Source organism: Staurois parvus, unplaced genomic scaffold, assembly GCF_062004578.1.
Source record: "Staurois parvus isolate SC_StPar_1 unplaced genomic scaffold, SC_StPar_1.0 ptg002812l, whole genome shotgun sequence".
Lineage (NCBI taxonomy): Eukaryota > Metazoa > Chordata > Amphibia > Anura > Ranidae > Staurois > Staurois parvus.
This window is the reverse complement of record NW_028320608.1, coordinates 1-21498: the sequence shown is the minus strand read 5'-3', so window position 1 is coordinate 21498 and position 21498 is coordinate 1. Positions and strand designations below refer to the sequence as shown.

General features: G+C 43.9%; 1 protein-coding gene across 1 annotated transcript in view; it reads right to left on the bottom strand.

Annotated features, from left to right (window-relative positions):
* Nucleotides 1-16327, bottom strand: part of KIF24 (kinesin family member 24) — a 46698-nt gene extending 30371 nt beyond the window's left edge. Inside the window, exons 1-3 of the mRNA XM_089666742.1 lie at nt 16117-16327; nt 12497-12584; nt 8557-8678 (exon numbers count right to left, since the gene is read on the bottom strand). Of these exons, the coding sequence (XP_089522868.1) occupies nt 8557-8678; nt 12497-12584; nt 16117-16277 (371 nt within the window). The 5' untranslated portion in view covers nt 16278-16327. The remainder of the gene's footprint in view (nt 1-8556; nt 8679-12496; nt 12585-16116) is intronic.
* Nucleotides 16328-21498: the final 5171 nt, after the last annotated feature.

Below are 21498 nucleotides of genomic sequence, written 5' to 3'. Positions count from 1 at the left end.
ACTGAGCTGGCCACAACCAACTCTTGAGGGAGTCTATTCCACATTCTCACAGCTCTCACTGTGAAGAAACCTTTCCGTGTTTGGAGATTATATTTATTTTCCTCCAGATGTAAAGAGCACCCCCTTGTCCTCTGTGATGACCTCAGGGGGAATAACTACACCGAGATCACTATATGAACCACTGATGTATTTATACATGGAGATCATATCCCCCCTTATGTATTATACATGGTGATCATATCCCCCCTTATGTATTATACATGGTGCTCATATCCCCCCTTATGTATTATACATGGAGATCATATCCCCCCTTATGTATTATACATGGAGATCATATCCCCCTTATGTATTATACATGGAGATCATATCCCCCCTTATGTATTATACATGGAGATCATATCCCCCTTATGTATTATACATGGTGATCATATCCCCCCTTATGTATTATACATGGTGATCATATCCCCCCTTATGTATTATACATGGTGATCATATCCCCCCTTATGTATTATACATGGAGATCATATCCCCCCTTATGTATTATACATGGTGATCATATCCCCCCTTATGTATTATACATGGTGATCATATCCCCCCTTATGTATTATACATGGAGATCATATCCCCCCTTATGTATTATACATGGAGATCATATCCCCCCTTATGTATTATACATGGAGATCATATCCCCCCTTATGTATTATACATGGAGATCATATCCCCCCTTATGTATTATACATGGTGATCATATCCCCCTTATGTATTATACATGGAGATCATATCCCCCCTTATGTATTATACATGGAGATCATATCCCTCCTTATGTATTATACATGGTGATCATATCCCCCCTTATGTATTATACATGGTGATCATATCCCCCCTTATGTATTATACATGGTGATCATATCCCCCTTATGTATTATACATGGAGATCATATCCCCCCTTATGTATTATACATGGTGATCATATCCCCCTTATGTATTATACATGGTGATCATATCCCCCTTATGTACAGTATTATACATGGAGATCATATCCCCCTTATGTATTATACATGGAGATCATATCCCCCCTTATGTATTATACATGGAGATCATATCCCCCTTATGTATTATACATGGTGATCATATCCCCCTTATGTATTATACATGGAGATCATATCCCCCCTTATGTATTATACATGGAGATCATATCCCCCCTTATGTATTATACATGGAGATCATATCCCCCCTTATGTATTATACATGGAGATCATATCCCCTCCTTATGTATTATACATGGTGATCATATCCCCCCTTATGTATTATACATGGAGATCATATCCCCCTTATGTATTATACATGGAGATCATATCCCCCCTTATGTATTATACATGGAGATCATATCCCCCCCTTATGTATTATACATGGAGATCATATCCCCCTTATGTATTATACATGGAGATCATATCCCCCCCCCCTTATGTATTATACATGGAGATCATATCCCCCCTTATGTATTATACATGGAGATCATATCCCCCCTTATGTATTATACATGGAGATCATATCCCCCCCTTATGTATTATACATGGAGATCATTTCCCCCCTTAATCTCCTCTTCTCAGTAGAGAATAAATTCAGTTCCTCTAATCTTTCCTCATAGCTGAGCTCCTCCATGCCTCATATCAGTTTGGTTGCCCTTCTCTGTACTTTCTCCAGTTCCCCAATGTTCTTTTTGTGAATTGGTGCCCAAAATTGAACTGCATATTCCAGATGAGGTCATACTAATGATTTGTACCGGGGAGGGGGGGGGGGGGGAGGGAATGATATTTCTCTCTGGAGTCTATACCTCTCCTAATACAAGATTTTGCCCACTTTAGAACCTGCAGCTTGGCATTGCATGTCATTATTAAGCTTGTGATCTACCAGAACCCCCAGATCCTTCTCCACCATTAATTCCCCCAGATCCTTCTTCACCATTGACCCCCCCAGTTGTACCCTCCCCCCAGTATGTATGATGCATGCATATTCTTAGCCCCCAAGTGCAGAACCTTACATTTATCAACATGAAACCTCATTTGCCACATAGTTGCCCAATTATACAGAGCATTGATGACGGCTTATAAATTGGAGACACCCTGTAAGGATGTTATTCCCTGGGACAGCTTGGTGTCATCTGCAAAGAGTGAAATGGGATTTATAATCCCAGACCCGATATTGTTTATATAAATATTTAAAAAGAAAGGGTCCCAATACTGAACCTTGGGGTACACCACTGACAGCACTGAACCTTGGGGTACACCACTGACAGCACTGAACCTTGGGGTACACCACTGACAACACTGAACCTTGGGGTACCCCACTAATAACACTGAACCTTGGGGTACACCACTGACAACCCTAGACCATTCAGAGTATGAATCATTAACCACCACTCTCTGAATATGATCTTTATACCACGTCCACAGCCCCCCCCCCCCATCCAAGTATACCACATCCACCGCCAACCCTCTGTCCAAGTATACCATGTCCACAGCCACCCCTCTGTCCAAGTATACCATGTCCACAGCCACCCCTCTGTCCAAGTATACCACGTCCACAGCCACCCCTCTGTCCAAGTATACCACGTCCACCGCCGCCCCTCTGTCCAAGTATACCACATCACAGCCACCCCTCTGTCCAAGTATACCACGTCCACCGCCGCCCCTCTGTCCAAGTATACCACATCACAGCCACCCCTCTGTCCAAGTATACCACGTCCACCGCCACCCCTCTGTCCAAGTATACCACATCACAGCCACCCCTCTGTCCAAGTATACCACGTCCACCACCACCCCTCTGTCCAAGTATACCACGTCCACCACCACCCCTCTGTCCAAGTATACCACATCCACCACCACCCCTCTGTCCAAGTATACCACATCACAGCCACCCCTCTGTCCAAGTATACCACGTCCACCACCACTCCTCTGTCCAAGTATACCACATCACAGCCACCCCTCTGTCCAAGTATACCACGTCCACCACCACCCCTCTGTCCAAGTATACCACATCCACCACCACCCCTCTGTCCAAGTATACCACATCACAGCCACCCCTCTGTCCAAGTATACCACGTCCACCACCACCCCTCTGTCCAAGTATACCACGTCCACCACCACTCCTCTGTCCAAGTATACCACATCACAGCCACCCCTCTGTCCAAGTATACCACGTCCACCACCACCCCTCTGTCCAAGTATACCAAGTCCACAGCCACCCCTCTGTCCAAGTATACCAAGTCCACAGGCACTCCTCATAAAAAGAACTCAGATTTGTTTGACAACTTCTGTCTTTCATGAATCCATGCTGTCTTTTGCTTAAAATATTTGTTTCCAGCAAGAACTCATCTATGTGGTCTTTTATTAAACTCTCCAGTATCTTCCCAACTATAGAAGTTACACTAACAGGTCTATAATTACTTGGTAAATATTTTGACCCCTTTTTAAATATTGGCCCCTCATGGGCCTTACACCAATCCAGTGGTACTATGCCAGTCATTAAAGAGTCCCTAAAAATGAGAAACAATAGCTTTGAAATGACAGAGCTGAATTCTTTAAGGCCCCCGTGGGTGTATGCCATCCAGTCCAGGGGCTTTATTCACCTTTATTCTGTCTAAATATTTCTGGATCATATCAATTGTGAGCCAATGTGGATCATCTGGAGCTGTGTCAGTACCACCCCCCATTATGGGCAAGAGCTCCTCCATGCTCCTTTGTATACACAGAGCTAAAGAAGGGATTTCATAAATTTGCCTTCTCTTTGTCCCCAGTCACCCCCTCTAGATGATTCTGTAAAGGGCCTACATGCTCAGACCGGACCTTTCTACTATTCATATATTTGAAGAATTTTTTGGGGGTTGGTCCTGCTATCTTTTGCAATCTGTTGTTAGTTTTCAAATTTTGCGCCTTTATTTCCTTTTTGCATATTCTGTTGTATTCTTTGTAACGTTTAAACGATGATCACATTCCTTCATTTTTATATTTTAGTGAAGTCGTTATTTAATGAGGATTAACTGCTCATAATATTCTAGGGGAAAGGACAGCAGAGATCTACTTACCTGATCCCAGGGATCCTCCCTGCACAAGACCAGTCTGGCACCCCCACTCTCCAGCCTTGAAAAATAGACTGTTCCTGGCGTCAGCACGCTCCATAGACAGGAACAGTCAAACACTGGACCGTGGGGGGAGAGCAGTTTTCTGGAGGATCAGGTGAGTATAAACTTTATACTCACCCCTAGAAAAAAAATGATCAGTTGACCCATGCAGTGTGGGCTTTCAGAGCACTTGTTTAACTGTCTCCCACCCGCCATATAATGTGATGACGGGCGCAAGGTGGTTCTCTCGTTCTGGGAGGACGTCATATGACGTTCTCCCACCCTAACCGCATGTGCGCAGCTCCAGGAGCGCGCAGCGCGGAGATCGATGGTGCGCTGTGTCCCTCAGACAACAGAAAGAACCGAAGATGTCGGCTCAGTCATGTGATCAGCTGTGTCCAATCACAGCTGATCGCATGAAAATAAGGAAACGACGGTTATCAGCATTTCTCTCCTCACGAGCTGTCACGCTGACAGAGGAGAGCCGTTAATCGTCATTCCTCAGAGGGGGCATGTACACTGATGATCAGTGCAGCCCCAGCAGTGCCACCTGTCAGTGTCCATCAATGCCACCTGCCAGTGCCCATCAATGCCACATATCAGTGCCCATCTGAGCTGCCTTTCAGTGACATCTATCAGTGCTGCCTATCAGTGCCAGTCAGTGATGCCTATCAGTGCCACCTATCAGTGCCATATACGAGTGCTGCCTTTCAGTGCCCATCAGTGATGCCTGTCAATGCCCATCAGTGCCACCTACCAGTGCCTCCTCATCAGTGCCCATCAGTGCTGCCTATTAGTGCCCATCAATGAAGCCTCATTAGCGCACATCAGTGAAGGAGAAAAATCACTTATTTACAAAATTTAAAAACAAAAACTAAGAAAAAACAATTTTTTTTTCAAAATTTTCAGTAGTTTTTGGTTTGTTTAGCAAAAAATAAAACACCCCGAGGTGATCAAAATACCACCGAAAGAAAGTTCTACCTAAAAAAAAAAAAGATAAAACTTTCATACGAGTACAGTGTCGCATGACCGCGCAATTGTCATTCAAATTGCAACAGCGCTGAAAGCTGAGAATTGGCCTGGGCAGGAAGGGGGTGTAAATGCCCTGTAGGCGGTCATTGCGCGGTCATACAACATTGTACCCGAACAAAAATTTTATCATTTTCTTCACACAACTAGAGCTTTCTTTTGGTGGTATTTAATCACCGCTGGGGTTTTTATTTTTTGCTAAATTAACAAAAAAAGACCAAAACATTTGAAAAAGAAAAAAAAAAAACCACACGTTTTTCTTTGTTTCTGTTATAAAAGTTTGCAAATAAATTCATAAATTTAGGCCGAGATGTATTCAGCTAAATGTCTTTGGTGAAAGTATGTAGGAAAGTTATAGAGTTCACAAACTATGGTATAGATCTGAATATTGATCAATCCTGAAGTACTGACAGCCAATCTAATTTCTTGAGGTCCAAGAATGTCAGAACAGTACAGATATCCCCAAATGTCAGGACAGTACAGATATCCCCAAATGTCAGGACAGTACAGATATCCCCCAAATGTCAGGACAGTACAGATATCCCCCAAATGTCAGAACAGTACAGATATCCCCCCAAATGTCAGGACAGTACAGATATCCCCCCAAATGTCAGGACAGTACAGATATCCTCCAAATGTCAGAACAGTACAGATATCCCCCCAAATGTCAGAACGGTACAGATATCCCCCAAATGTCAGGACAGTACAGATATCCCCCAAATGTCAGAACAGTACAGATATCCCCCAAATGTCAGGACGGTACAGATATCCCCCAAATGTCAGGACGGTACAGATATCCCCCAAATGTCAGGACGGTACAGATATCCCCCAAATGTCAGAACGGTACAGATATCCCCCAAATGTCAGAACGGTACAGATATCCCCCAAATGTCAGGACAGTACAGATATCCCCCAAATGTCAGGACAGGACAGATATCCCCCAAATGTCAGAACAGTACAGATATCCCCCCAAATGTCAGAATAGTACAGATATCCCCCAAATGACTCCTTTTTGTAAAGTAGACAGTCCGATGTACTTCATAAGAGGCATGGCGAGTTTTTTGAAGTTGTATTTTTTTTGTCATAATTTTTCGGAAAATGAAAAAATTAAAAAAATTTGTTTCACTATTTTTTTTTTTTTTGCATACTGTCACCAGTGCAGTACAGCGTCATCATATAACTGGTATGGCGGTGATCAGGGACACTGGTGACAGTATGAAAAAAATATATATATTTTTTTTTTTTTTTTTTTTATTAAATTTTTTTTCTTTTTTCTAAGATTTTTTTTTCATATTTCACTATGACCAAAGTAGTACAATGTTACCATAGTAACATTTTACTACTTTGGGGAAGTGATCAGTATTTCTTTTTTTTTTTTTTACACAATTTGCTTTTAGCAAAGAATTACTTTGCTATAAGCAAGCATTTACCTGAATGACATAGATTCATTCAGCTTTTTTTGTTTTTTGTGCTTAGCTGTGATTTGGCCACAGCTAATCACATGACATGTGCATGTGATTAGCTGTAACCATTCACGGCTAGACACTAGTATACAATGGATGGCATGAATGAAGCCATCCATTGTATACAACTGTCATGTGACCTGCTGTGATTAGTCACAGCAGATCACATGGTACCAGCAATGGGGCCGATACTCAGATCTGTCATCGGCCGTGTCCAAGGTACACGGCCTGTGACAGATCGCGCCGCTCTGCAGGAGCGCAATCTGCGCATGTGCAGGAGGACGCCATATGATTTCTGTGTGATAGAGGCCAGTCTAACGATCTGCTTCTGCCCAACAGGGAGAGATAGACACAGATTGAAATTCGGCTGGTCCCCGCTAAACCATTCAGATTTCGATCTGTGTGTACCCAGCTTTACACACGGTATTTGAACACCTAAAGATCTACAAAGACTGAGAGATGTCAAACAGCATATTGTACAGGGGAAATTATTAGGGATGCACTGAAATTTTGGTGGCTGAAACGTTTCGGTTGTTGTCCAAAATGAAAAAGAGCACCGATACAGGTGCCGAAAAAAGCCCGCCCCTCGCCGCTCGGTAGTTCTCAGCCTTACCTGAGAAACCATCAAAATGATCCCGGTGATGGACATAGAGATGTGTGATGAAAAGATGGCCTCCACTCATCTCTATGCCCTTGGAGGACTGGATCGATGTCACTTCCAGTTCCAAGCATTTTTTTTTTTTTTTTTTTTTATGAACTAGGTCAGGGGTGTCAAACTGTCGGCCCTCCAGCTGTTGCGAAACTACAAGTCCCATCATGCCTCTGCCTTTGGGAGTCATGCTTGTAACTGGCAATCTTGCAATGCCTCATGGGACTTGTAGTTTGGCAACAGCTGGAGGGCCGCCAGTTTGACACCCATGCACTAGATGAATGCTTTATTTTGATCCAATGCTTTACATTGCAGAGCAGAGATGTGGGGTCTTATTGACCCCATATCCCTCCATAAAGAGGACCTGTCACTAATTATGTCTTATTGACCCCACATCTCTCCATAAAGAGGACCTGTCACTAATTATGTCTTATTGACCCCACATCTCTCCATAAAGAGGACCTGTCACTAATTATGTCTTATTGACCCCACATCTCTCCATAAAGAGGACCTGTCACTAATTATGTCTTATTGACCCCACATCTCTCCATAAAGAGGACCCGTCACTAATTATGTCTTATTGACCCCATATCTCTTCATAAAGAGGACCCGTCACTAATTATGTCTTATTGACCCCATATCTCTTCATAAAGAGGACCTGTCACTAATTATGTCTTATTGACCCCATATCTCTTCATAAAGAGGACCTGTCACTAATTATTGCTATCACAAGGGATGTATGCATTTTTTGTGAGGACAATAAAAGTGATTACATTTTTTTTTAAAATGGGAAAGTGAAAAAAAAAAAAAAGTTTAAAAGTGCCCCCATCCCCCCCGTACTCGCATGTAGTGGTGAACGCATACGTAGGCCATGCCCACATATGTAAGTGGTGTTCAAACCACACACGTGAGGTATCACCACGAACGTCAGAGCAAGAGCAATAATTCTCGCACTAGACCTCCTCTGTAACTTTACACTGCTGACCTGTAGACATTTTTAAAGCATCACCCATGAAGATTTTTAAGTACCGCAGTTTCACGCCATTCAACGAGCATTCGCAATTTTAAAGCGTGACATGTTGGGTATCTATTTACTCGTTGTAACATCCTCTTTCATATTTTACAAAAAAATTGGGGTATATATTGTTTTTTCTTGTTTCATTTTTTAATGAAATTGTATTGTTTTCCAAAAAATGTGTATTAATTTTGAAAAACTGCGCATTTCGGTAAGTGCATTTTGAATTTTCGGTACCAGAGTTTTCATTTCGGTGCACCACTAGAAATTATAGTCTCACCTCCCAAGTTTTCGATTCCTGCCATCTTTGATCTGTATCTGTATGACAGCATGTGAGCGGGAGGAGTCGGAATTCACACCGGTGGAGCCTGTGCTGCGTTCCCTGCTGCCCTTTGCAATCATCTAGACAGAAAAGAATGTCACCATTTATTGAGATCATGAAATATACACCAGCAGTATTAGTTCTGAAGAATTCACTGGCAACTAGAGTTGTCTGGTAAAAGCGGGCCGTGTGTTGCGGTGCCATTCATTTTGATTGGCCCACCAACAAATGAAGGCGATGCAGCTCTGCGGTGTATACGTTGTAAGAAATTCCGCATGTACATTTTATTGCCCGTTCTGGTGCGCAAATACAAATGAATGGGCTGCCTTAACACAATACAAGTTGTGTGACAAAACCTGCATTAAAACAAAAACTAAACCCTCCTATCCTTTACAGCGAAGAAAACTGCCAACTTAGCCTCTGTTTGATCTGCAGTTGCCATCACACGTGGTCAGTTATGAAACCAGCCATTCGATGGCTTGACAGTTCGGTTCAGAGCGCAAGCAACTGTAGTTGTCGTTCACAGCTGCCCAGTTTGATAGATTTGGCTCCTCTTTGCAATGCAATGCAATGCACTGCGCGAGAAAGGCGAAGAGTAAATGGGCCCTTCTGCTCTTTTGGTAAACCAGGGGGAGAGTTCATTTTGTGAAAGCTGTACATCTGCCTGTCGTATCACAAAAGATACGATTTTAAGCAGTTATTAGAAAAATATGGACAGCGCCACAAAAAATTAAATAAAATATATAGTGTAAAGTAAATAAAAAAAAGCCGAAAAAACCTAACCTACAAGGTGTGTGCATAAATGGAAAAAAAACAGGTTCGCGCTAATAATCTCACCCAAATTATTATAAATATTGTCACATATATACCTATATAAATCTTTATATCAATAAATTAATAATAGTGTCCAAACAGGGGCGGACAACTCATGGGGCCCCCAGGCAATAGGGGATCATGGGGCCCCTGTGTCCTTGCCCAAACTCAAAAAAGCCTATGAAAAAAAAGGTACCAGGGGCATCTCATGGGGCCCCCTACTGACCCTGGGCCCTTGGGCAGTGCCGAGTTTCCAAATGGTGAGTCCGACCCGGTGTCCAAATAAATGTGCAAGAGTCCAACACCCAAAAAACATTTTCTGTATCAATAAACAATCTTAAATTAAAAAATATATTTTTCATGTGCAAAATGCAAAACCACCGTGCATGAATCCACCACCGAATAAATTGAATGAAACGGAGCAGTTGAGGACGTCAGGTGACGAAACGCGTAGGTCGGAGCTTGTGGATGTGACGTCACGAAGTTCCCTGATCTGTCTGCATCCGTGGATGCTGGAGGAGGTTGTGTCTTTCATTGCAGTGAACGCGGATTATGCTGGTGTCGTCTTAGACACCGTTTACTGTGAGTGCGATGATTTATTTTAAATAAATATTCTTTTTATATGTTACTGCACTATGAGCTTCTCCTCTCTTACTTCCCGAGTACCATTTGGAGTTTATGAAGAAGTGGCTGCCATATTGAAACATTCCATATATGCTGAAATTCTCCTGCAGAGTATCGCTCCCAGAGCACAAGCGCTTATGCCGATTTATAATATGATCAGCATATTGCTCTGGTGAGTTCATTCAATTTATTCGGTGGTGGATTCACGCACGGTGGTTTTGCATTTAGCACATGAAAAATATATTTTTGAATTGAAGATTGTTTATTGATACAGAAAAAATTTTTTTGGTGTTGGACTTTTGCACATTTATTTGGACACTATTATTATTTTATTGATATAAAGATTTATCTAGGTATATATGTGACAATATTTATAATAATTTGGGTGAGATTATTAGCGCACACCTGTTTTTTTTTCATTTAAGCAGTTGTTGTCTGATGGGGAGGGGGCATGACACTACACAATGCAAATTGGGCGACTTGTCTGCCTATTGCAAACCTCATCAATGTAAATCAAATAATATGGGGGCCTAAGCATCTCTTCTGCCTTAAGCTGGGCACACATTAAGCAATTTTCTTTTCTGCAACCACGGGTTTCAGGAAAGAAGATTGCTCGACTCCACCATCAACACATTCAGTATTGATGAGGGAATCCCTACCACAGAGCTTTTGTATTCTGATGGCGGGAGGTTTTCCAGCCATCAACATACAATGATCACAGCCAATGGCTAAAGCCGCCAGCAGCGACTGAACAAAAAAAACAAAACAAAACAAAAAAAAAAAAAGGACAGGCTGATTGTACTGCAGTCAGTCAATTGACGGATCACCTTCAGTACAACCAGCCTGCCCATAGATTTAATGAAATTCGGCCACTCCCTGCTGAACCTGCCCAATTTTGATTGCATGGCTGGCTTTAGGCTAGCCGAAGATGGATCTTTTTTTTTTTTTCTCATGAGCCAGCAGGCTGATCAAAAAAAAAAAAAAAAAGGAGGGAAGGAAGAAGGGAAGAAGGAAGGAGGGAAGAAGGAAGGAGGGAGGGAAGGAAGGAAGGAAGGAGGGAGGGAAGGAAGGGAGGAAGAAGTAAGAGGAGGAAGAAAGAGAAGAAGTAAGAGGAGGGAGAAGGAGAAGAAGTAAGAGGAGGGAGAAGAAGAAGTAAGAGGAGGAAGAAGGAGAAGAAGGAAGAGGAAGAAGAAAGAGGAGGAAGAAGGAAGAGGAGGAAGAAAGGAGGAGGAAGAAGGAAGAGGAAGAAGAAAGGAGGAGGAAGAAGAAAGGAGGAGGAAGAAGAAAAGAGGAAGAGGAGAAGAAGGAAGAGGAAGAAGAAAGGAGGAGGAAGAAGGAGAAGAAGGAAGAGGAAGAAGAAAGGAGGAGGAAGAAGGAGAAGAAGGAAGAGGAAGAAGAAGGAAGAGGAAGAAGAAAAAAAAGGAGGAGGAAGAAGAAGGAAGAGGAAGAAGAAAAAAAGAGGAGGAAGAAGAAGGAAGAGGAAGAGGAAGGAAGAGGAAGAAGGAAGGAAGAGGAAGAAGAAAGGAGGAGGAAGAAGGAGAAGAAGGAAGAGGAAGAAGAAGAGGAGGAAGAAGGAGAAGTAGGAAGAGGAAGAAGAAAGAGGAGGAAGAAGGAGAAGGAAGAGGAAGCAGAAAGAGGAGGAAGAAGGAGAAGAAGGAGAAGAAGGAAGAGGAAGCAGAAAGAGGAGGAAGAAGAAGGAAGAGGAAAAAGAAAGAGGAGAAGAAGGAAGAGGAAGAAGGAGAAGGAGAAGAAGGAGAAGGAGGAGAAGGAGAAGAAGCAGAAGGAGAAGAAGAACAAGAAGAAGAAGGAGAAGAAGAAGAAGAAGAAGGAGAAGAAGGAGAAGGAGAAGAAGGAGAAGAAGGAGAAGAAGAAGGAGAAGGAGAAGAAGAAGGAGAAGGAGAAGAAGAAGGAGAAGGAGAAGAAGAAGAAGAAGGAGGAGAAGAAGAAGGAGAAGAAGAAGGAGAAGAAGAAGAAGAAGAAGAAGGAGAAGAAGGAGAAGAAGAAGAAGAAGAAGGAGAAGAAGAAGAAGAAGAAGAAGGAGAAGAAGAAGGAGAAGAAGAAGGAACAGATTCCCCCATCCATACAAGCAAGTTGGATGGAGGAATCCTCCCTGCTGCACTATTGTATTCTGACTGCAAGATACCTCCGCTGTTAGAATACGCTGATCAGAACTTCAGACAGTGATCAACTGAAAAAAAAAATTCCAATATACCCATTTGAGAAATAATCACAAGATCGATTTTTCTCGAGCTGGGATGGCCATAGATGGATCGAACTTTGGCTGGTCCTTGCTGAACCGGCCAAATTTCAGTCCATCTATAGCCAGCTTTTATCTGTCTCCAATTACTAGGATGAAAATATTGAAATAATCAGCAGACAGGCTGGCTGAAGCGTACCTATAAAAATGGATTATCTTTACTGCTTTTATAGGAAGATCCATAAGAAGAGGAACAGTACTTACCTCCAACAGGAAATCCACACTATGCACCTCAACTTCTCGAAGTCCCACAACCTGAACAACATGTTTCCCGTCTTCCCTAGCATAGAGCCTGCGAGATGGGAAATCAAAATGATGTTAATTATTCTGACCTGCCAGTCTTTCCTACATACACAAGATGGCTATACACTTTACAATCTGACTGTACAATCTCCTTTACATCTACAGTTGTGCTCAGAAGTTTACATCCCCTGGCAGAAATTGTGAAATTTTGGCATTGATATCGAAAATATGACTGATCATGCCAAAAAAATGCTCTTTTAATGAAGGATGATCATATGAAGCCATTTATTATCACATAGTTGTTTGGATCCTTTTTAAATCATAATGATAACAGAAACCCAAATGGCCCGAATCATAAGTCTCCGCCCCCTGGATCAGAAGTCTCCGCCCCCTGGAATGTTTGGCCTTGGTACAGACACACACGGGTTACAATGCCAATTAGAGGTTAATGTCCCACATCTGTGGCTTTTTAAATTGCAATTAGTGTCAGTGTATAAATAGTCAATGAGTTTGTTAGCTCTTACGTGGAAGCACTGACTGGGCTAGATACTGAGCCATGGGGATCAGAAAAGAACTGTCAAAAGTCCTGTGTAACAAGGTAATGGAACTTTATAAAGATGGAAAAGTACATAAAAAGATGTCCAAAGCCTTGAATATGCCAATCAGTACTGTTAAATCACCTATTAAGAAGTATAAAGTTCGGAGATCTCTTGATAAGAGGCGCCCTGTGTCCAGGGCCAATCCTCTGTACCAAACTGCTGTTAACCAATGGATGTGCAGCTACATAGGAAACAGCAGTGGAAAGCTGTGGTGCCTGTTCACACACAGTCGTGAATTCAGCCACAGAAACCCATTGTCCACCCTAATGCAGGTGTGAAAAAAATCCAGGGCTAATCAAGCACTCAAACCTGCACAACTGTCAGGAACGGGGTCTGAACCTACGACCTCTGCTGTGTCTGGTGATGTCTCCTCTTGCTGAGCCACCTGAGATTCTGGACAGCAACATGGACAACTCCTTGGACGATCTTTTGAGGAGTTGAAAGCTATACACCACCTGACAAACACGCATTTCTTTAGGTTCCTACAACTCAGACATGCATATCAATCAGTTTGGGAGGGCTCCGGTCGACTTTTCTCCTTCAGACATAGAAACTATGCTACAACCCTTGTCTACTATATATAAGTCCCGGTTTCCTCCCACTCATAGCTTACTCACTAAATGTATGACCAGCTGGGAAGCAGTGGTTCCCGATCTTGATACAGAGGATATTTGGGATGCCTCCTCCGTCAGGCCCATTTCTGCTCAGGATCAACTTATAAATTCGTTCACCGGATTTATCTGACTCCTGCTAGGCTGTGAGGTTTCTTCAGGGGTGTCTTGGCAAAATGCATTAAAAAATTGCCCAAAAATTGTATACAAGCCAGCGGGTGGATCAAACCTGCCTTTCAGTTACACAAAGCCACGTTTTCATTGTGCAGCATTAAGACCTTCTAGCCTCCAGCAACCAATGACATCATCAGATGATTAGGAGGATGTTGGCCTGCACAGCATCCTTGTTTGCCCCTCCCCCGCTCCTCTCCATCAGTGCTGGGGTCACATTAGCTGAGTGATGGAGAAAAACTGAGGGAGAAGAGAAACATTGGGATACTAGCAGGGGTGGACTGACAACTCATGGGGCCCCCGGGCAATAGGGGATCTGTGTCTTCACCCACACTCAAACCACACCCAAAAAAGCTTATGAAAGGTACCAGGGGCATCTCATGGGGCCCCCTACTGACCCGGACCCTCAGGCAGTGCCCAAGTTCTCAAATGGTCAGTCCACCCCTGGATACTAGTCAGTACCAGTGTGCAAAAGTGTATTTGAATTGCAAGAATAAATCACCTCTAATGTTGGGTTTCCTACGTGTGTGGATGTTGATGAATTATGTAAAACTATTAGAATAGTTTTTACATTTTAGAATGGGGTGCCTCGAGGCTGTTCATTTTAAAGGGTGCCGTGAGATTGTCCATTTTAAAGGGAGTCTTGACTGAGAAAAGGTTGATCAACACTGCAATAGAGAACAGAAGAATGCAGATAAAAAGGTACACCTTATGTATATGGATTGGTTTCATCTTGGTGCGTCACCTGAGGCCAGTCACTTCACTGGGTATATGTAAGGGGCTACAACTACTTTAACCCCTTTGCGCCGGCGCCGGCGCCTCCCAGCCCTTTAAGAGTTTCAGAAGTTGGGGCGGGGTTTTAGGGTCATGTGACTGCCGTGATTCGGTGTCACGGCGGTCACATGATCGGAAAAGGTCCTGATCGTAAGGGGGATTGGAACCTTTCCGTGAGACACGGACATATGTGCTGGTAGAGCGCAGGGCGTGCGCTCTCAGCACATATGTATTTTTAAATGGTACGTAAATATGTGGTCGCTCGTCATGCCGAGAGGCCACATATCTGCATGTGCTCAGCATCTAGTGGTCAAAAAAAAAAAAAAAGTCTTTTATCTATTCAAAACTCTATAAAGTGCACTTTAAAGGCATAAATACTGTACAGGGACATGATTAAAAAAAATTTCCAGAATGGCTCCAAAACTCGATGCAAAAACCATTCCCAACACCTCCACACTCAACGCTACACGCTACCCACAGACTCCAGCATGTACGGGGCCGGCGCAATAAACCTCCCAGGCGCAATTCATCCTGGGGAAACTTGCTTCGTATTCATAAACCGAGGCATTATTTTCATTTGTAAACCGAAAATTACGTTTACCCCAGGCGTTTGTAAACCGAGGTACGCCTGTACAACCCTTTATTGTCATTGCTGCACCCCCTTTTACAAAATCAATTCGATTTTCAAAAATCCAACAACATGTGTTCGCGACGAACCACATCCCCCTGGGTAGAAGGACTTGTCGCCTGTTTGAAGTGGACAACACATGTGTACCCTTTTCCTCCCGTTGAACCCTTCACCTCTTCCTCCCGTTGAACCCTTTACCTTCTCCTCCCGTTGAACCCTTTATCTCTTCCCCCCGTTGAACCCTTTATCTCTTCCCCCCGTTGAACCCTTTACCTTCTCCTCCCGTTGAACCCTTTACCTTCTCCTCCCGTTGAACCCTTTACCTTCTCCTCCCGTTGAACCCTTTATCTTCTCCTCCCGTTGAACCCTTTATCTCTTCCCCCCGTTGAACCCTTTACCTTCTCCTCCCGTTGAACCCTTTATCTCTTCCCCCCGTTGAACCCTTTACCTTCTCCTCCCGTTGAACCCTTTACCTTCTCCTCCCGTTGAACCCTTCACCTCTTCCTCCCGTTGAACCCTTTACCTTCTCCTCCCGTTGAACCCTTTACCTCTTCCCCCCGTTGAACCCTTTACCTTCTCCTCCCGTTGAACCCTTCACCTCTTCCCCCCGTTGAACCCTTTACCTTCTCCTCCCGTTGAACCCTTTACCTTCTCCTCCCGTTGAACCCTTTACCTTCTCCTCCCGTTGAACCCTTCACCTCTTCCTCCCCTTGAACCCTTTACCTTCTCCTCCCGTTGAACCCTTTACCTTCTCCTCCCGTTGAACCCTTTACCTTCTCCTCCCGTTGAACCCTTTACCTTTTCCTCCCGTTGAACAAGTCATAAAGCTGTCCGCAGTAGATTTCATAAAAGCTGATCCACACGGAAAGGTCTTTAGACGGCTGAGCCGATTCCAGCAGCTGGAAGATGTCTCTGGCAGCCAAAGCATACAGACCGGGGTTCTTCTGGCTGCCGATCATGGTGTAGGTCTTCCCTGCCCCAGTCTGACCGTAGGCAAAACAGGTCGCATTGCCACTAAAATAGAGAAACATCCCTTTTATTAAAAGCATCTAAAAACTTCCAAACAACGTAATATATTGCAGCTTTCCTGTCCTTAGATGTACATCCTGTTTTTGTTTTTTTTTTTGCAGGCCAAGTACACTTTCAGCAATTAACCACTTCACATTCGGCTCAAGTATATAAACGGCCGGACGGGAGCATCACAGGGTTGGGTGGCCGATTATAAAAGTCCTCCCTGCCCGTGCGCGCTCCCTAAGAGCGTGCGGCTCCGCAATCCAGTGCCCACTGTGTCCGGAGGACACAGCGGAACACCGATCTCTGTACGGGACCTCTGTGTGAGATCCCGATCATGTGATTCCTGATTGCCCAATCAGTGATCACATGAATAGTAGTAAGCTTACTCCGTGTGAAATCTGTGAATGATCACAGAGATCACATGGTACAGGGCCATTCACAACAGCCTTGTACCATGTGACAAGCTGTGACCAATCACAGCTCTCACAGTAGTTCTCAATGGAGCCAGAGAGAAGGATCTATGATTGCTTATACAGCCGTTATGGGTGTAAAAGCAATCAGTGTTAAAAAAAAAAAAAAAAAACATTCTTCATCACCCCCCACAAGTAGTACAGTGTCACCACGGTGACAGCATATAAAAAAAAAAAAAGAATATAAAACAAGAACATAAAAATGTTAAAAAATGTTTTTGAAAAATTATTAAAATTTCTGGTTATAAACTAATTTGGGTTATTTTTTTTTTTATAAAAATATAGCTGAATACATTTTGGGCAAGATTTACAAAGAAAAAATTATTTATTTGCAAAATTTTATAAGAAAAACACTTTTTTTCCCCAAAATGTTTAGACTTTCATTTATATAGCGAAAAAAAAAATCCAAGTGGTGAATAAATACCACCAAAATAAAGTTTTATCTGTCTCAAAAAAATGCTAAAAAATTCATATGGGTACAGTGTAGCATGACCGCGCAATTGTCATTCAAAATGTGATAGCGCTGAAAGCTGAAAATTGGCCTGGACAGGAAGGGGGTGAAAGTGTCCGGACTGGAAGGGGGGGGAAAGTGTCCGGACTGGAAGGGGGGTGAAAGTGTCCGGACTGGAAGGGGGGGGAAAGTGTCCGGGCTGGAAGGGGGGGGAAAGTGTCCGGGCTGGAAGGGGGGGGGAGAAGTGTCCGGGCTGGAAGGGGGGGGAAAGTGTCCGGACTGGAAGGGGGGGGAAAGTGTCCGGACTGGAAGGGGGTTGGAAAGTGTCCGGACTGGAAGGGGGGGGGGGAAAGTGTCCGGACTGGAAGGGGGGGGGAAGTGTCCGGACTGGAAGGGGGGTGAAAGTGTCCGGACTGGAAGGGGGGGAAAGCGTCCGGACTGGAAGGGGGGGAAAGTGTCCGGACTGGAAGGGGGGGAAAGCGTCCGGACTGGAAGGGGGGGAAAGCGTCCGGACTGGAAGGGGGGGAAAGCGTCCGGACTGGAAGGGGGGGGAAAGCGTCCGGACTGGAAGGGGGGGAAAGCGTCCGGACTGGAAGGGGGGGAAAGTGTCCGGACTGGAAGGGGGGGGAAGTGTCCGGACTGCAAGGGGGGGGAAAGTGTCCGGACTGCAAGGGGGGGGAAAGTGTCCGGACTGGAAGGGGGGGAAAGTGTCCGGACTGGAAGGGGGGGAAAGTGTCCGGACTGGAAGGGGGGGGAAAGTGTCCGGACTGGAAGGGGGGGAAAGTGTCCGGACCGGAAGGGGGGGGGGGGAGGGAGTGTCCGGACCAGAAGGGGTTAAAGAAAATTCCTGTTGATCCCTTCAATCCACCATGTAATGAAAATGAACAAACAGTTACGTTTGAAGTCCAGCCTGGGTGACAACCATGGCTCCTTCCATGAAGTGGAGACATGAGTGTGCACAGAGTGACAGAATGTGTTATTTGCAGCATTACTGGGTGGAAATAAAGAGGAAAAAAGCCTAAAAAATTAAAACTAACGCAGCCACCACATCGAAGTAGCAGTAGGCTGCAATATATAAAATGTATGTTTTTGGGTTTAGATACACTAACTTAACACAAACAGAAAGACACAGAAAAAATAATCTGACTCAATGAAGATTAACCCCTCGCCTACCGGGTACTTCACCCCCTTCCTGTCCAGGCCAATTTTCAGCTTTCAGCGCTGTCACACTTTGAATGACAATTGCGCGGTCATGCAACACTGAACCCAAACAAAAGTTTTATCATTATTTTGAGACAGAGCTTTCTTTTGGTGGTATTTAATCACCTCGGGGTTTTTATTTTTTGCTAAACTAAAAAAAAGACAGGGAATTATGGAAAAAAAAATACGTTTCTTAGTTTTTGTTATAAAATTTTGTAAATAAGTAATTTTTCTCCTTCGCTGATGTGCGCTAATGAGGCTGCACTGATAGGCTGCACTTATGGGGAGGCGCAGATGGGCATTGACAGGCATCAGTGATGGGAACTGAAAGGCAGCACTCGTATATGGCACTGATAGGTGGAACTGATGAACACTGATAGGCTGCACTGATGGGCATTGACAGGCATCACTGATGGGCACTGATGAGGAGGCACTGGTAGGTGGCACTGAAAGGCAGCACTCATATGGTACTCATAGGCGGCACTGATGGGGCTACACTGATCATCAGTGCCCTGATGATCGGTGTAGATGTCCCCTCTGAGGAATGCCGATTACCGGCTCTCCTCTCCTCTGTCAGTGTGACAGCTTGTGAGGAGAGAAATCCCGATAACCGGCTTTTCCTATTTACATGCGATCGGCTGTGATTGGACACAGCCGATCACATGATAGAGCCTATGTCAACGGCTCTTCACTGCGATTGGTGATCCGCTGTGTCCCTGGGACACAGTACAACACTGATCAGTGCGCATAGGACGTCCTCCCAAAACGAGAGAACCAGCGCCGCCCGTCATTTCCTGATATGGCGTCATTTCCTCTCTTGGATGGAAATGGATTACTCTGATTTCACTGCACACTGTGAGCTTTTCACAATCTGAAGCAAGTCAGATAGAGCCCGCCTTATTTCCTGGCTAGAGGACATCCAGCATCATCTAGCGCTTTCCTTCCCAGCCTAGCTGTCCCTGGCCAGCCCCCTTCATTCATTGGATTTCAGTTCTTTCAGTCATGGAGGCTCATCTAGGTTGATCTGCATACAAATGCAGCCTGTCTATAAACACCCATTCCTCCAGACTGACATTCATCCATCAATGCATTTCAATATTTGCATAACTCCTCCCAAGAGCCAACCCACTGCTTGAATCAGGACTGAGGGCTCTTGAGAGGAGTATGGAGGCTGTGATGATGTTTTCAGGAAACTATGTACAGCACCCTGCCACCATCTGTCTGCACTGCATAGAGAAGCACATAATCCAATTGTAGAAAATATTTTTTTTTCTTTTTTATATTAGATACACACACATATATATACAGTTAGGTCCATATACATTTGGACACATTTTTGTTTTATTCTGTGGCATACAGAGCCAAAAGTATGAAAACAATCCAAATGAATGTGAAGTGCAGACTTTCAGCTTCAATTCAAGGGGTTGAACAAAAATATCAAGTACAAATTTTAGGAACTGCAACCATTTTTATACACAGTCCCTCCATTTTCAGGCACTCAAATGTAATTGGACAATTGAATAGAATTATAAATCAAATGTTCATTTTTAATATTTTGTTGACAATGACTGCCTGAAGCCTGGAACCCATGGACATGACCAAAGACTGGGTTTCCTCCTTTCTGATGCTTTGCCTGAAGCCTGGAACCCATGGACATGACCAAAGACTGTGTTTCCTCCTTTCTGATGCTTTGCCAGGCTCTATCTGCAGCTGTCTTCAGTTGTTCTTTGTTTGTGGGTCTTTCTGCCTTTAGTTTTGCCTTCAGCAAGTGAAATGCATGCTCAATGGGGTTGAGATCAGGTTATTGACTCTTCCATTCCAGAATATTCCACTTCTTTTCCTTCAGAAGCTCCTGGGTTGCTTTTGCAGTGTGTTTTGGATCATTGTCCATCTGTACTGTGAAGAGCCGTCCAATCACCTTTGCTGCATTTGGCTGAATCTGGGCTGACAGTATATCTGTAAACACTTCAGAATTCATCCGGCTGCTTCTGTCACATCATCAATAACCACCAATGACCCACTGCCACTAGAAGCCATGTATGCCCATGCCATCACACTGCCTCCACCCATGCCATCACACTGCCTCCACCAAGTTTTACAGATGACGTTGTGTGCTTTGGATCATGAGCTGTTCCAAGCCTTTTCATCCGTCCAAAGAATGCTTTTCCAGAACTGGTTTGGCTTTTTTAGATGTTTTTTTAGCAAAGTCTAATCTGGCTTTTCTATTCTTCAGGCTTATGAATGGTTTGCACCTTGTGGTGAGCCCTCTGTATTTGCTCTCGTGAAGTCTTCTCTTGATTGTAGACTTTGACAATGATACGCCCACCTCCTGGAGAGTGTCCTTCTCTTGTCTGGTTGTTGTGAATGGGTTTTTCTATACCATAGAGAGGATCCTGCGATCATCCACCACTGTTGTCTTCCATGGCCATCCATGCCTCTTTATGTTGCTGAGCTCACCAGTGCGTTCTTCTTTACTCAGAATGTACCAAACTGTTGATTTGGCCACTCCAGATGTTGCTGCGATCTCTCTGATGGGTTTGTTTAGTTTTTGAAGCCTTACAATGGCCTCTTTCACTTGCTTGGACAGCTCCTTTGAATGCATGATGTAGGTTCACAGCAACAGATTCCAAATGCAAATCCCACGCTTAGAATCAACTCCAGACCTTTTACCAGCTTAATTGATGAAGAAATAATGGAGTAGCCCACACCTGGCAAAGGAACAGCTTTTGATTCAATTGTCCAATTACATTTGGTCCCTTGAAAGAGGAGGGATGGCTACTCTTAAGAGCTGTAATTCCTAAACCCTTCCTCCAATTTGGATGTACATACCCTCAAATTAAACCTGAGAGTGTGCACTTTCAGCCCATATCCATTATAGAACTAGAGCTTGAATATGTTTTGGTAAATACCTGAAAAAAACAAATTGTGCCTGTGTCCAGATACAGTATCTCCCAGAATTGAGTCCCCACCTCCCCCCGGACTGTAATATTATATATATATATATATATATATATATATATACACACACATATACACACACACAGT